Source organism: Gastrolobium bilobum, unplaced genomic scaffold (assembly GCF_033153095.1).
Source record: "Gastrolobium bilobum isolate Gb01-03AN ecotype WA unplaced genomic scaffold, APGP_CSIRO_Gbil_v1 utg15846, whole genome shotgun sequence".
NCBI classification, from domain to species: domain Eukaryota; kingdom Viridiplantae; phylum Streptophyta; class Magnoliopsida; order Fabales; family Fabaceae; genus Gastrolobium; species Gastrolobium bilobum.
The window spans coordinates 45,024-60,758 of NW_026897934.1; the positions used below are offsets into that span (position 1 = coordinate 45,024).

The 15,735-nt window shown below is 33.6% G+C and overlaps 1 protein-coding gene across 1 annotated transcript; it reads left to right on the forward strand.

Moving 5' to 3' along the window:
• The first annotated feature begins 4,454 nt into the window (after window positions 1-4,454).
• LOC133311562 (tetraspanin-18-like) lies at window positions 4,455-14,294 on the forward strand. The gene is made up of 6 exons (XM_061512620.1): window positions 4,455-4,816; window positions 5,344-5,443; window positions 5,807-5,887; window positions 5,989-6,093; window positions 12,901-13,104; window positions 13,889-14,294. Exons 1-6 carry the CDS (start codon window positions 4,599-4,601, stop codon window positions 13,928-13,930), a joined length of 750 nt encoding a protein of 249 aa, XP_061368604.1. The 5' UTR covers window positions 4,455-4,598; the 3' UTR covers window positions 13,931-14,294.
• Window positions 14,295-15,735: the final 1,441 nt, after the last annotated feature.

Consider the following 15,735-nt stretch of genomic DNA (forward strand, 5'->3'; position numbering starts at 1 on the left):
TTTCGTCCTCAAGAAAAAACACAGGGTCCATTTTAAGGGAAATGATATTGTAATTACCAATTAGTGTTACTATCAATCATTTTCACCATTAGATCGATTATATCCATCCAACGATTATATTTATTTTTATCTTTGTATGGTTATGATTCTCATATTTAATACTTTATATTTATTTCCACCTTCGTATGGTTATGATTTCCCATATATAATGCTTTCACATTAAATATGGAGAATCATAACCTTACAAAGATGGAAATAAGTATAACCGTTGGATCAACATAATTTATCTAACAGTGAAATTGATTGGTAGTAACACTAATTGGTAGTTCCACATAATTTTTCGATATCTACGCACTGGAAAATTTTCGGAGAATTATTTCTTAATGCTGGGAAGTAAAAATTTAAATACCATCACTCACAAAGATGTAATATGCCAAAGGGGCATCCAATTGCAGGCTTTTCATGAAACATGCTTTGATAAGAGGATTATAGGTGCTATATATGTTTGTAATAATGCATAAGAACATATTTTTAATGCAATATATCAAAATTTTGTATTTTTTAATGCAACTTAAAGAACATTATATTCTCACCAATCTCTCTCACACTTTTATATTGTGGCACTTTCTTTTCTCACAATATTATACACTATTTTTTTCAAACATTTGGTAGAGAATACATATTTTACTATGACATTAAGTATTCTTATTTATAGATGGACTAATCCACTTTGGTGCCATAATTAATTTCAGACCACGACTTACAAGATAAAGTCTCATTATTGCAAATTCAAATTGTGTTTGTGAGAGATAAAATATACCAAATGAGGTGTCATTGTGTGAATCTCGAAAAGTTATGTGCAATTAAAAAAAGAATTACCTGATTTGGATACCCGAGTCAAAAGTTATGGCCTTTAGAAGTTTTGCGGTTAAAATGTTAATTTTTTGTGACACATGTCAATACCATATAAGTGACGCCTAACTTATGCGTGACTACCTTATGGGTGACGCCTAACTTAGACGTGACTGGTGACGCCCAATTCGGGACACGCATAAATAGTTTCAAAACAACAATAAATTCATAATTTTTTATTTAAAATGCAATTAATTAATTTTTTTTGTCTAAACAAACTAGGTTCAAACTCTATATTTTTTAATAAGTCAAACTCAATTTTTAAATCTAGTTCATTAAAATAAATAAATTAAACTTAAATATAATCTCTTTTTTTATAAATCAGAAGAATAAATTTGTAATATTTAGAGCCCGTTTGAATGATTTTTTTTCTTCTCCATCATTGTCATTGCCACCTTGCAGTTGCCATCATCGTATCACTATTGCTATTATCGCTACCGCCACTGCTACTACCAAATTTGCTCCCATAATTTATTTTCACAAGTCCTTTTTAATCAATTTTGTATTAATTTTTTTTAATTTTAACATTCAATTAACATATTTGATTAAAAGTATTTTTCACGAATTACACCTAAATATAAAAGAGTTATAATTTTTGAAAAAAGTCTTCTAAATTAAATAAATAAAAAATAATTTTTTTGGAAAGCCGATCCAAACATGTCCTTATTAGGTTTGATTAGTGTATAAAACAAGGGTTTATTGTTTGTCCTTCAAAAGGATGGTCCTTTTAGATAAATGGAGTGTGTTTTTTCAAATTTCAAATTATAAATTTTTCCCTCCACTTTCTTTTTCCCAAATTTATTCCTGTATCTATCTTAAAATGATATAATTTAAAATGATACACACTTTTTTCATAAACCAAACACCACAATTTTTCATGCTGTATTTAAATTCATTAAAAAAAAAGAAAATAAATGTTTTTTTTTCGAAACAAGAAAATAAATGTTTTTGACATTAATGAAGGCGATCTATCCATTCCCCTCGTAACCCAACGGTCTTTGCGGCCATTCAATTGACAAATGAAAAAGTCCACACGCAAATACTAAAAGCAGCTTCCATTTTTATTGAACAATGGGGATGAGTTTTGTTTTTGAAATTTTTTACAGAAAACACTAAATATAAGTTCTCACGCAATTCAATAAAAAAAAATCGGAAAAAACAAGTATCATGTTCTAGAAAAATTCTCTTGTCATGTTACGGAGACAATAAGTGCGGGGTCTACCATATTTAAAATAAAAAAAGAAAAAAAAGTACACCACAAATATCGGTGTATGTGTAGGAAACTTTGTATTTGTCATGCAACATGACAAATGCAAAACCCAAAAAAATCAAGAAAAAGGAATAAAAAAATTTAGTGTTTATCCTATTATAAGAAATAATTTTTTTAATATATAAAATTATGCAGATTCATATTTTTCTTCTTCTCTTCAAACGGTTTATATGACCTTATACATTTTTATATATGTATAGGAGATAATTTTATTTCATATTTTACAAAAAATATTAAATAAAAAAAGAATTACAATACGGACTTTTTTTTCTTTGACAGGGGATTACGCAGATATTGCTGTGCAATTATATTACTCAATTAACTCTTAATATGACCACTGAATTATTTGAAGTTGTGTCTAATGGCTTTTTTTTAGCTTTTATACTAATAAATTTATTCATGGAGTAATTACATGTATATTTTTTTAAATCTTTTTTGGCAGATAAAAAACATTATTAGGACAGGTAATTGGTAGCAGACTTGCTTCTTTTTTAGGGTGAAAATACGTATAAATTTAGGGATTATATTTTCTTATACAACATGAGATAAGATATCTTATGTTACACTCATAAACTTATGTGAGTTTTGTTGCACAGAAAAAGAGAAAAAAAATTAAAATAGATTCCACGTCTTTTTGAGTGTGTAGGAGAGACTTATTTTCTCCTATCACATGAAGCTAATATTTCCCATAAATTTATACTTACAAAGTGTTAACATACTCTCATACACCACCATTGCATAATATGTTTTGTCACTGTAAATTTATTATTATTTTTTTATAAATGGTAATTTATACAAGTTTTTTTTTTCAAATTATTTTCACACTTTTTAGATGTGTAAACCATTTTTATTTTAAAATGACTTTACCCCAATCACAACAATTTTTTTGTACATATGAAGTTCACCTGCATTGAACTTAAATTTGTCATTTAAACAATATATCATCATTATTTCTACAAGTATATTTTCCCTTGTTAATATACATACACTGGTAGCTTGATTCTCCTCTATACTACATAGGTAATGTAAGCTCACATAATAATTTAACCTTTATAAAAATAAAATTTAGTATATTAAATATTAAATAATAAAATAAACTATAATATACAAGCATAATAAAAATAATAATATAAGACTCAGTAATGAAAAATTTGTTTATTAAAGTGCATTTGATAAGAGAGACGTTAGAAATAAAAAACTAAAATAAATAAAGAGTGATTATATTTATAATTTCCTTTTCTTTAGAATCTCTTACAATTATTTTCATTATTATTAAATCAAAATTAAATTAATGGCTCTCATTTAATATTATTTTATAATTCTGATCCAACAATTATAAAAGTGATTGTAAAATAAAAAAAGTATAAATATAATTTTACCCAATAATTATTCGTATTACATATTATTGGGTTTATTAGTTTTTATATAATAGGAGATAAATTTATTTATATATACATAAATAAAAATATGTGGGACATCATTTTTTCTTTCTTACTCTTTTTTTTAATGAATCTCATATATTTTTATATATATATATATATATATATATATATATATATATAAAAGGAAACGGACTCGCTCACCACAAATTTTTTTTACAACTCTTAGAACTAATTTAATCACCATTAATTTTTGTCAATCTAACGATTATAATTTAGGGGAAGGATATTGTGACAACCAAGTTGTGTTACTACCAAGTGACTACCAATTAATCTCACCGTTAGATCGATTATATTGATCCAACGGTTATATTTATTTCCATCTTTGTATGGTCATGATTTCTCAAATTTAATACTTTATATTTATTTTCACCGGTTATGATTTTCCATATTTAATGCTTTCACTTTAAATATGAGAAACTATGACCATACAAAGATGGAAATAAATATAACCGTTGGATCAACATAATCGATCTAACGGTGAGATTAATTGGTAGTCACTTGGTAGTAACACAATTTGGTTGTCACAATATCCTTCCCCTATAATTTATTGAAAATTAATAACATTTATTGTGTCATATTTATTAATTTTTAATAAATTATAATCGTTAACGATAATTAAATTAATTGTAAAAGTTATAAATTTTTTTAGTGGTATCTGGATCCGCTATAAAAAAAATAGATAAATTTTTTCTCCAAGGTGACAAACTCGTTATATTATTTGGTGACTGATGGGCTGTCCTGTCCCTTAATTTTTAGTAAATGAACGAACTTTAGATTAATAAAAAAGTGAAAGCATGAAAAGAAAATGAAATATATAAAATGATAAAAATATAATTTGTTCAGACATGACATGGTGATGTTGAAGATTCGTAGATGAGACTTGATCGGATCCGTTGAGCAATTGATGTGTTATCTCCTTCGTCCTTCCAAACCCGTATCATTTCTGAAATCAGCGCAGGAACCCTAAGCCTAACATGCGCCCAAATTGTTGCCACGTTTCCCTAGCTTTCCTTCTCAAATTCCTGAATTTTCTTCAAGCCTTCGTTGGGGTTTCCATTCTGCTCTACTCAATATGGATGTTCAATCAATGGGATCATCACGTGCCCCAACCTCCTCTTCCTCCCATTCCTCATCTTTCTCTCCGTCACGGGTTTGGCTTCTCTGTCGATTCTATCAACCTCCCCGCTCCTTGGTACTTTTCCCTTTTCTCGCATTTTTATATTTCTTTCAGTAATTTCAGTTACTGTAGAAATTTCTTTCTCTTTCTCTTTTATTTTTTTAATTTATTCTGATAGGTAGTAATCAATAAAGTTGGTCTGGTTTGGGTATTAAATGCTGCAATATTGGTTCCGTACAAGTTAGGGGATGGTTCAATTAAATGCTTTGAGCTACTTTCTCGCTTGGAGTAAGTTCTGAAAAGGAAAATTAACCTTTATTTATTTTCGAAATAGTGAATTTTTGGAAGATCATAAAAGTAGAAGAAAACTGTTACTAAACTTTTACTTGGCTGATTAGTTATTACTGTGTCCTAATTTAATTATAATGAATGAAATTGCAATGTATTAGGTGAAATGGGTGGTCTGAATGAGACGGGAGGGTCAATATAATTAATCTGCAATGCATCATTAAGGATTTGCTTTAAGGTTTTTATGGTTATTCATTTGGTGTATATGTATGAATTTTTATTCCTCGCTTACCCTGTTTTTCTCTTGATGACAGGTTCATCTACGCTTTCATGGGAGTGGGAATATTGGTGTGCTGCATTACTTTCTTGGGTTGCATTGCAGCTGAATTGATTAATGGTTGCTGCTTGTGTTTTGTATCCCACTTAAAGCGGAGATATTTACTTATTTATTTTTTTGGTATTAGGGGATATTTATTTTCATACATTTTTTTTGCTAGACCGACTTTAATTATCTCTTTGAGGTGAGTCGGTCTCCTGAGTATCCCATAAGCTTCAATATTTTGAGTTGGCTTTGAGACTAATCTCGAGTCGGGCTTAGTCACAGTTAAAGCTCTTTGTCTCTCCCAAAAATGTATTTGGTGAGAATTGAACCCAGATTACTCAACATGTGTCGCCAACTGAGCTACACCCGTTCGGTTTAATCCTTGGAAACAATTCGAACTTTACTCGCTTTTTTTCTTTTTCTTTTTTCACTCCTTGACCTTTTGAAAATGCTAGTACACTCTACTCATCACAGTACTCCTTCTACTTGAGGCTGCTCTTGTGGGATTCATTGCGGTTGATCATCATTGGGAAGAGGTACTTACTTTCTTCTCCCCCTACCCTCTTTATAGATACGGTTGCGCTAGTTAACATTTGTGTCCCTTTCTAATGCCTATAATATGTTATTGCCTTTACAGGATATTCCGATCGATCCAACGGGTCAACTTGAGAGCCTTCGGTCTTTCATTGAAGATAACCTAGACATATGTAAATGGGTTGGTATTGCTGTGCTTGTAATTCAGGTATATTCATTTCTGTTGCTGCTTTGGTTTTGGTATCTGCCCTTTTTTTCTTGACCTCTCATTGGTAAATGACTAGGTTATAAACCATTGTTCAGACATGATAATGTGCACCATATATTATCTATCATCTTCTGAAGTGGGGTTTTTCCGTCAATACCACATCTTAATAGCTAGATAGCATTATGCAGCAGAATTTGTATGTGGCACCATCCCGATATGAATTTTAGTTCATTAACTTCAATTGTTTAAGGAATTTGGATGTGTTTGTTGAATCAGCTCTGACATAAGGTTATTGTTCACTTCTTTCACGAAAGTCGTGGAGCCAGATGTATTGTTGACTTTGTAGTATAATATAGAATGCCATCACGGTATCTCCTGGGTAATTTGATTTCCATAAGTTTATGTAATAAAAGATTAAGTAAAGAAATGAACAAACAGAAAGGAGAAGCTATGTATTGAATTGATCTGGAACTTGGGATTAAATTATTAATCATTACTAATGTGAACCATGTAATAGCCATATTTCTAATTTGCTAAATTATATGTTACTATACTCTCCAAGATCTTTCTTCTTGATTTGGTTATTACTTTGGTTGTGTTCTAAAGTTCTAATTGGTTGATTTTATGTGGTAACCCAATGCGTCCTTTGAAATCCATGAATTGCTAGTAATGCATTTATTTTGAAGATTCCGAATAAGGTAATGAAGCTTCATTGTAAAAACATTGATATTTTAAGTTGAAAAGTTTTTTTTGTGTGTGTGCGCGCCAGATAAACTCATTTTTTTAATAAAAGCAAAATAAACTAATTCAAACATGCACTTAAAATTAATCTTAATGCTCATTAGAAATTATTCCAATATAGGTGTTTTATTTTATTGTTTGTTGTACAAACATTTTATTGCACAGACCTTACATAAAAAAAAAAACAACTCCTCAATTAAGCCCGACTAGCAAGTGTGGGGTGAGGGCAATCTTTGTAGGTAGTCTTATCCTTGCAAATAATTACAAAGAGGCTGTTCCCGGATGTGAACCCGTGACCTTTGCAATCCTTGCACAGACATTAATAGATTATAAAAAATAGGGGAAAGAGAGAGAAATGGCAATGAACGAGTTTTTGTGAGATGTGTGAGGAGTTCCTTCTGTGTAAGCAACATTACTGATTCTGGCACATGATCTGATACATCATTTAATTTCTAAAACTATACTATCCACAAGAGAACATTCAAATAAAGTAATAAGCAATATTACTATTCTATTAATACTTTTTTTTCTCTTTTTGTTAATAAAGAAGGCCCTAACGCCCAAACAAAAACAGAATTACCTAGTAAACGGTAAGCAATGCATCTTGCCTCTTATATCTTCAGACAGCAGGTGCTGGATATCAGAAGGAGGAGCATGGTAAATATGAAAACTGTTAGAGAAGTATAAAACCCATTAAAGGTAGCCTCACCCAACAGTTTAAGCTTTTTGGTTGAATTGGTTCTTTACATGGTATCAGAGCCTCGGTGTCACAAGTTCGATCCTCACCGCCCCCCATTTAATTAATAAATAATTAAGTCTTGTGGATTTTCTTTGCATAGTTAGATGGGCTTGTGCATTGTCTATCCTTCAAGCCCAGTGGGCTCTCGTGTGAGGGGGCGTGTTAAAGAAGTATAAAAACCGTTAAAGGTAGCTTCACCTAACAGTTTAAGCTTTTGGGTTGAATTGACTCTTTACAGAAACCAAATCCAATATTTGTTGCCTTCTTTGCTAGCCAATGAGCACATCTGTTGGACTCCCGCTTTGTATGAGAGCTCTTAACTGTTCAATCCTGTTGTAACCATTGTCTGATACGTGATGCAACCTGAGAGTCTCTTGGGTCATCCTCATGAATTTCCAACACTTGTAGCACCATTAAAGAATCCCCCTCTACCACTAGCTTTCTAATACCTAGGCCCCAAGCCAACTCCAAACCTTTTTGTTGAAATATATAGTCCCACATTGGTTGTATGAGCCAACTAATTCTTTACATGGTATCAAAGCCTTGTATCCCGGGTTCGAACCTCACTGTCCCCCACTTTCTTTGTAGTGGAATTTCTTTTTTCGCACAGGTAGTTGGGCCTGTGCATTATCCACCCTTCAAGCCCAATGGGCTCTCGTGTGAGGGGGCGTGTTGAGATATATAAAACCATTAATGGAGCCTCACCCAAAAGCTTAAGCTATTAGGTGAGGATATCTCAACACGCCCCCTCACACGAGAGCCCATTGGGCTTGAAGGGTGGACAATGCACAGGCCCACCTACCTGTGCGAAGAAAGAAAGTGGGGGGCGGGTGAGAATCGAACCCGGTACACCGAGGCTCTGATACATGTAAAGAACCAATTCAACCCAAAAGCTTAAGCTGTTGGGTGAGGCTACATTAATAGTTTTATATATCTCAACACTTTTAGCAAACCCCATCAGAATCAAGGGGGTTACAATATCCCATATTGTAAGAGAACCCTCCCAAATAATATCCCTTTTCATTCCTTAAGAGTTCCCCATACCCAGAAATTCTTCTTGTTCTTATGGATGCACCATCAGTATTTAGTTTAACCAATTTCAGGTGGCATCCAATCACTACGATTAGGATTGGCTACTGGCCTTTTACATAGATGCATCCAATCATTAATATTTTTACTGGCCTTTTACATAGATGCATCCAAGGAGGAGGGTTGGCGTCAGGTGTTGCGAACCGGCCGTAAAAAACAGCTATATTTTTATGTGATGAACCTATATGATTTTTCGTTGGGGCGTACCCTTCATAGCGACGCGTTGCATCGGGCCCCGGGTGTAGCGAAAAATGGGCTAGGGTCCTTGCCATAAGGCAAGGCGCTGCATCGGGCCCGGGGTGTAGTGAAAAGTAGGCTAGGGTCCTTGCCCCAAGGCAAGGCGCCAGGTCTTCACCCGGATTTGGTGAGAAGTATGCCAGGGTCCCAACACGCAGATGGGCGAGCGTGGCGGGCAAGCACAGCCCAGGGGTTAAGGATGAGATTAGGAAGCTGGAACATAGGAACCTTAACGGGTAAATTGAGGGAGTTGGCAGATGTTTTTGCTAGAAGGAAAGTGAATATTGTGTGTTTGCAAGAAACTAAGTGGGCTGGAGAAAAGGCCAAGGAAGTGGATGGAACTGGTTTCAAGTTATGGTACACAGGTACGAACAAGAGTCGAAATGGTGTTGGAATTATGATCAATAAAAGTTTCAGAGATAAAGTTGTGGACGTCAAAAGGAAAGGCGACAGGATTATTCTGGTTAAGCTTGTTGTGGGTGACTTAATCCTGAATATCCTCAGTGTGTATGCACCCCAAATTGGATTGCAACCAACTGATAAAAGCCAATTTTGGGAAGACTTGGAGGAGGTTTTGAGGGGAATACCTCGAGAGGAGAAGATTTTCGTAGGAGGAGATCTAAATGGTCATGTTGGTAAAAGCAATGGAGGTTTTGATAGAATCCATGGAGGTTTTGGCTATGGGACGAGAAACGAGACTGGAGAAGATATCTTGAATGTTGCACTAGCCTACGATTTGATGTTAGTGAACACCTTTTTTCAAAAAAGGGAGTCACACCTAATCACTTTTCATAGTGGCCATAATCGTAGTCAGATTGATTTCTTTCTGGCTAGAAGAGAAGATAGAACTTCTTGTGTCGAATGTAAGGTCTACCCTGGAGAGTGTGTCGCTACGCAACATAAGCTGATAGTCTTGGATGTTCGGTTCAACAAAGTGCGTACAATGAAGAAGAGGGCTCAGAATCCAAGGATAAGGTGGTGGAAGCTTAAGGAGGGAAAAGAGAGAGAATTCAATGATAGAATGTTGCACGAAGGACCTTGGGAGTTTGATGGAGGAGTAAATGCAACATGGAATGAGATGGCTAAGTGTATTCAAAATTTGGGAAGGAAGGTGTTGGGAGAAAGCAAAGGAAATGAATTTCATACAAAGGAAACATGGTGGTGGAATGGAGAGGTGCAAGAGGCAATTAAACATAAGAAGGAGTGCTTTAGATATTTGCATAAAAGTCCCAGTGCAGAGAACCTGCAAAAGTTTAGATTGGCGAGAAAAAATGCAAAGAAAGTAGTGCGAGAAGCTAGAGGCAAGGTTTTCGACGAGTTGTATAAAAATCTTGGGAGCAAGGATGGTGAAAGAGGTATTTATAAACTTGCAAAGATAAGGGATAAGAAAAGTAAAGACCTCACCCAAGTTAGATGCATCAAGGATGAAAATCAAAAACTTCTGGTGAGAGATGAAGATGTAAATGAAAGGTGGTTGAAATACTTCAACAAGCTGTATAATGGGGATGGAGATACAAGCGAGGTGGACTTAAAGGACGCGTGTGATGATATGAATAGAAGATTTGTACGCAGAATTAATACACATGAAGTTAAGGAGACTTTAAAGAGGATGAAGACTAATAAAGCCTTAGGGCCTGATGGTGTCCCTATTGAAGTGTGGAGAGGCCTGGGGGATGTGGCAATAAAATGGTTGACCAATCTTTTTAATAAGATTCTCCAGACGAATAAGATGCCTGATGTATGGAGGAAAAGTATGATTGTGCCTATCTACAAAAACTAGGGAGATATACAGAATTGTTCAAACTATAGAGGCATTAAGCTAATGAGCCATACTATGAAGTTGTGGGAGAGGGTTATTGAACATCGCTTGAGGAGAGATACCAAGGTTTTTGTAAATCAATTTGGATTTATGCCAGGAAGATGTACCATGGAAGCAATTTTCTTGATGCGACAACTAATGGAAAGATACCGAGAAAAGAAAAAGGACTTGCGTATGGTGTTCATAGACCTTGAGAAAGCATACGATAGGGTTCCAAGGAAAGTTTTATGGTGGGTCCTGGAGAAGAAAAAGGTTCCATTAAAGTATGTAAAGGCAATCAAGGATATGTATGATGGGGCTACTACATGTGTAAAAGCTTGTAACAGATCATCAAGTTATTTTTCTATCACGGTAGGTGTACACCAAGGGTCGGCTCTAAGTCCTTACCTCTTTGCCTTAGTTATGGATGAACTAACAAAAGATATTCAAGAGGAAGTGCCATGGTGTATGCTTTTTGCAGACGATATTGTGCTTATTGATGAGAGCAAGGAGGGTGTTAATAGAAAACTTGAATTGTGGAGAAGCACATTGGAATCCAGAGGATTCACATTAAGTCGAAGCAAGACTGAGTATCTGAAGTGTGAGTTTTCTCTGGTACGAGATGAGGACCAAGAACCTGTGCATCTAAATCGTCAAGAGGTACCCAAAAAAGATGCTTTTAAATACTTGGGCTCCATTTTACAAAACGGTGGAGAGATTGATGAGGATGTAAATCACAGAATCAGAGCAGGGTGGATGAAATGACGCAGTGCATCTGCATTTTTGTGTGACCGCAAAATCCCCCTGAAGTTAAAAGGAAAATTCTATAAAACGGCAGTAAGACCGGCAATGCTATATGGAGCAGAATGCTGGCCAGCACAAAGGCAACATGAGCATAAGATGGGAGTAGCAGATATGAGGATGTTAAGGTGGATGTGTGGTTACACAAGGATGGATAAGATAAGAAATGAAGATATTCGACGAAAGGTCGGAGTAGTACCGGTAGCCGAGAAGATGAGAGAACATAGATTGAGGTGGTTTGGGCACGTGATGCTCCTGTAAGAACAGAAGTTTGTTACCAAGAGATCAACACAAAAAGAGGCAGAGGTAGGCCGAAGCTTACTTGGGGGAAAGTAGTAAAACAAGATTTAATGGAGTGGGATATAGATTGGCGGACAGTATGTCTTAGAACGGAATGGAGAAAAGCTATAAGTATGGTGGAGGGTTAGACCCGCTGTTATTCCTATGTTCCAGATGGTCCCTTTTTAGTCCTTTTCCCCTTCATTTCCCCCACTTCTTCTTGTCCCTTTCTTTTTTACTTTTATTTATTTATATATACATATATTGTTATTTTATTTTATCTTATTTTATATTTTTATTTTATTTGTTTATTTTTATTTATTTATTTTTGGCTTTTTTACTTTTTTACTTTTTTATTTTTTTATTTTTTTTATTTTTTTTTATCTTTTTTTCAACCGTTTTGTATCTTTCATGTGGGTTCATCTACCACCGATCCCAATTAATTTGGGATAAAGGTGTTGTTGATGTTGATGTTGATGTTGATATTTTTAACTAAAAAACTGCAATTTATAAATAAAAACTATTATGTTTTTTTGGTTATGATCTTTTTATTATAAATAGTAGTTTTTCAAAAAAAGAAAAAGAAAGAGAGTAAAGCATCAAACCAAAGTATATCCAATGACTATTTTCATGATCCTGTTTATGTTAGAGGCATTGTTGGTCAATGAGCCATGAATTGTGCAGAATCTTCTCACTAGAAAATTTGTTGATCCCCCCTCTCCCTTTCATTTGGAAGGATGTAGTGGGCACACACATTAGTTTGACTTCTGAAGATAGTAGGTTCTGCTTTTGATTTTAACATTTAGTTCTTGGATGACAGATATTTGAATGTATAGGGAGCAGAGCCAGAAATAGAATATGCTGCTCTATTTACTTTGTTAAAGTTGAAATAGGAAAACAGAACAAAAATTTACCCCAGATGAACACTTTGCCTGGCATATTTCATGTCTGTGTTGTTACATTATATGTTATATGGACACCATGAGATCGCTATGACTATTGGTTTTAAATTTTCAGCATATTGCATATCATCTGCACGAATGTGAAGCATTTTCTGGATTTCCTTTTATCCATTTCCTCACTTATTGTGATTGCTCTTTTTTTTTGTTGTTGTCAACCTCAGGCATTATCTCTACTATTGTCATTAATTTTACGAGCCACAATTTCTACACGGAGAGCAGATGTTGATTATGGGGATGAATATGATGTTAGGGATAGAAGTTGGGAGCCCCTATTGAATCCTCAACCTGGTCAACCATCTGGGTTGAGCAAAGGAGATAACAGAGCAAATCACTCTGACATTTGGAGCTCACGGATGAGAGAGAAGGTATGTAATTGTAAAGTGTAGTTTCTTTGATAATTGATATCCTCTAATGGCATTTATTTCTTTCAGTGATAGGAAAATAATTCATGATGTTGTCAAGAATTTGTCCAGAGAGAGGCTGAGCTTTTAATATGACAAAAAATTTCAAGCTGTTTTTTTGCATCTGTACATATTTTATAGTCGCCTTTTAATTAATTTCACTGTTAGCATATCGTAATTTGGTTGTAGAGTTATTGTTCATATGAACTTTTAATTGGCTTTTTTACTTGGATGCTAAACTCCGGTGTTTATTCCAGTGTGTCATAGGCATGCAGTCATGCACGAACTTGCATACCTACGTAAAAAAAAATGGGTTTTCAGTGTTGTCTGTTGTCGTTGCTTTAAACTATTCTTAATTACAATTTACATCATTAGAAACAGAATGGACATGTGAATGTTTTGCACAGATCATTCGAGTTCTTTTCCCTGTTATTTTGGATGGGTTTCGGAAATTTTAGGCCACAAGATCCAAGGTTTTCTGCATTTTAAGCTTTTTGGGTCTAAGGATAACATTCAATAGGTTTTTGGTTTTCGAACTTATTTTTTAGACTTTTCTCAAGTGCTTGTTTGTCGATAATGTAGGGAATGTAGTGTCTTTTCTTCTCTTCTATGCTCCCCAGGCGGGTAACTTTAGACCTCGTTGTATTTAAATTTTAGACATAACTATGTATTGAATATTCTATTCATGTAAACAGATTACTATTGAACCTACTTCCTTAATGTAATTGTCATTATTTCATGTTTGCAGTACGGGTTGAATAGTGGTGATAAGCACAGCTACCAAGCATGAATTCCAGGCAATGAATGCTACTAGCCGTCAAATGATTCAGTGTTGTGTTGACATCTTAGTACATATGTATATCTTTTGTTTTGATGTTTCTCTGGAAAATTTGTTATATATGCTATATAGTCATGGTAAGCATTTTAAATTAATCATATTATTGAAACTTGAGAATTTTGTACTAAATTGCATAGCAAAAGAGAAAAATGAAACAAAAAAACAAAAACATAATGATAAAAGTGCAGTTCCATAACAGAATTTTTTTTTTTTTTTTATTGACATTGGTATATGGTACGATGGCTTGGCATCCAGCTATATAGCTAGGATATTTAACTTGTAGTTTGTGTGGTTTGAACTTTAGTTTGTCTATATTAATGCCAAAGATGTAAAACGTTGTTTGTCACATCTGTTGGCATTCAATTTTATGTTGAATATAAAAGTTTAGTATAAATTTTGGAAAAGCTTGACTTGTGTTTGAAATGGTGCAGTGTGGAAAGCGAAATTATTCTAGGATTAAGGCCCTGCTTGATTTTGTTTAGATTTTTTCTTTTTTTCTTTTTAAATTGTTTCATAGATGATTATTTAACAGAATAAAAATATTTAAATGCTTGTTTGATGAATTTAGTTTTGAGAATAAGTTTTGAAAGCTCGGTGATGCTTCGGCGGCATAAAGAACACTGAGTGAGAGTAGAAAATTTAATAAAATAAGAGAAAAATGTGTATCATTTTAAAGGATGTAAAATTGTGTCATTTCAAGAGAGAGAGAGATAGATAAAGGTGGAGAGAGAGTTGACAAAAAAGTAAAGGTGTGAGTTTCATCTCTTTGTGAGAGTGAAATAATCTAAATTGTGTTATTTAAAAGGATAAATAATTTTTTCATAAAATAATAACATAACAGTAAAAATATCAAGCATGTACTTTTGATTTTTTATTCAAGAATAAAATTTTTAAAAAATTTCTTTGCAATTATGCAAGTAAGGTTGTCAACAAAGATTTTTCTTATTCCATCCTTAATAGTTTGTGTTATTTTATAATTTTTTTTTTTTTTTTTTTTTTTTTTTTTTTTTTCTTTTCTCTCAATTTTTTCTTGTTTGTTATTTGGGTTTATTTGTGGCCGATTTTAGTTAGTTTGAGATAGAGATATTATTGACTCTGAAAACTTTTAAACAATCAGATAATCAAAAAGTGTTTTTTCTATTCTACTGAACAGAAATTAAACAAAGCCTTAAGCATCACTCATCAGGTGAAGTTGACCAGTTTGAAATAACTCCTGATAAGTGGTAGTTACATGTTTCTGACTAGAAAAAAATGTATGCTGTTGTTAGCATTTGATTTCTACATGATATGTGAACAAGTTTAGAGATATTCAACCTCATTTAAATGTAATTTATTTATTTTTCTTGGACAAGAGAAAGTGTGACAATATTGTTATGTTTCAAAATTAGGTGCCTAGGAAATTATCCAAATGACCATTTTGACTACTTATTGACCATTGTATGGGGTAAGATGACATCTTGTATTTTAATGAATCGACCACGACAAACTGTTGATGAACATGTTGCTTTGAAACCGCAGATTCTATAGAACGGAAAAATGAGCAAAAATCCTAAAGCAGCTTCCTTCCACAGTACCTATCATTACACGCTGTCACACACTCTCTCTACACCATTTCTTTGTTTGATAGAGAAATGACAAGTGATAAAATATTTTTTTTTGTCTCTTCCAAGAATCATGTGATATGTCATATGTGAGTTCCCCCTGCACTTTAGGATCTCAAGGATTGAAAGCCTATCTTGTTGAACACTGTCCACAGT

Coding starts and splice junctions, on each gene's coding strand:
- LOC133311562 (XM_061512620.1), top strand. CDS start 4,599: ATGCGCCCAAATTGTTGCCACGTTTCCCTAGCTTTCCTTCTCAAATTC. Junction 4,817..5,343: donor ATCAACCTCCCCGCTCCTTG/GTACTTTTCCCT, acceptor TCTTGATGACAG/GTTCATCTACGCTTTCATGG. Junction 5,888..5,988: donor TTGATCATCATTGGGAAGAG/GTACTTACTTTC, acceptor TTGCCTTTACAG/GATATTCCGATCGATCCAAC.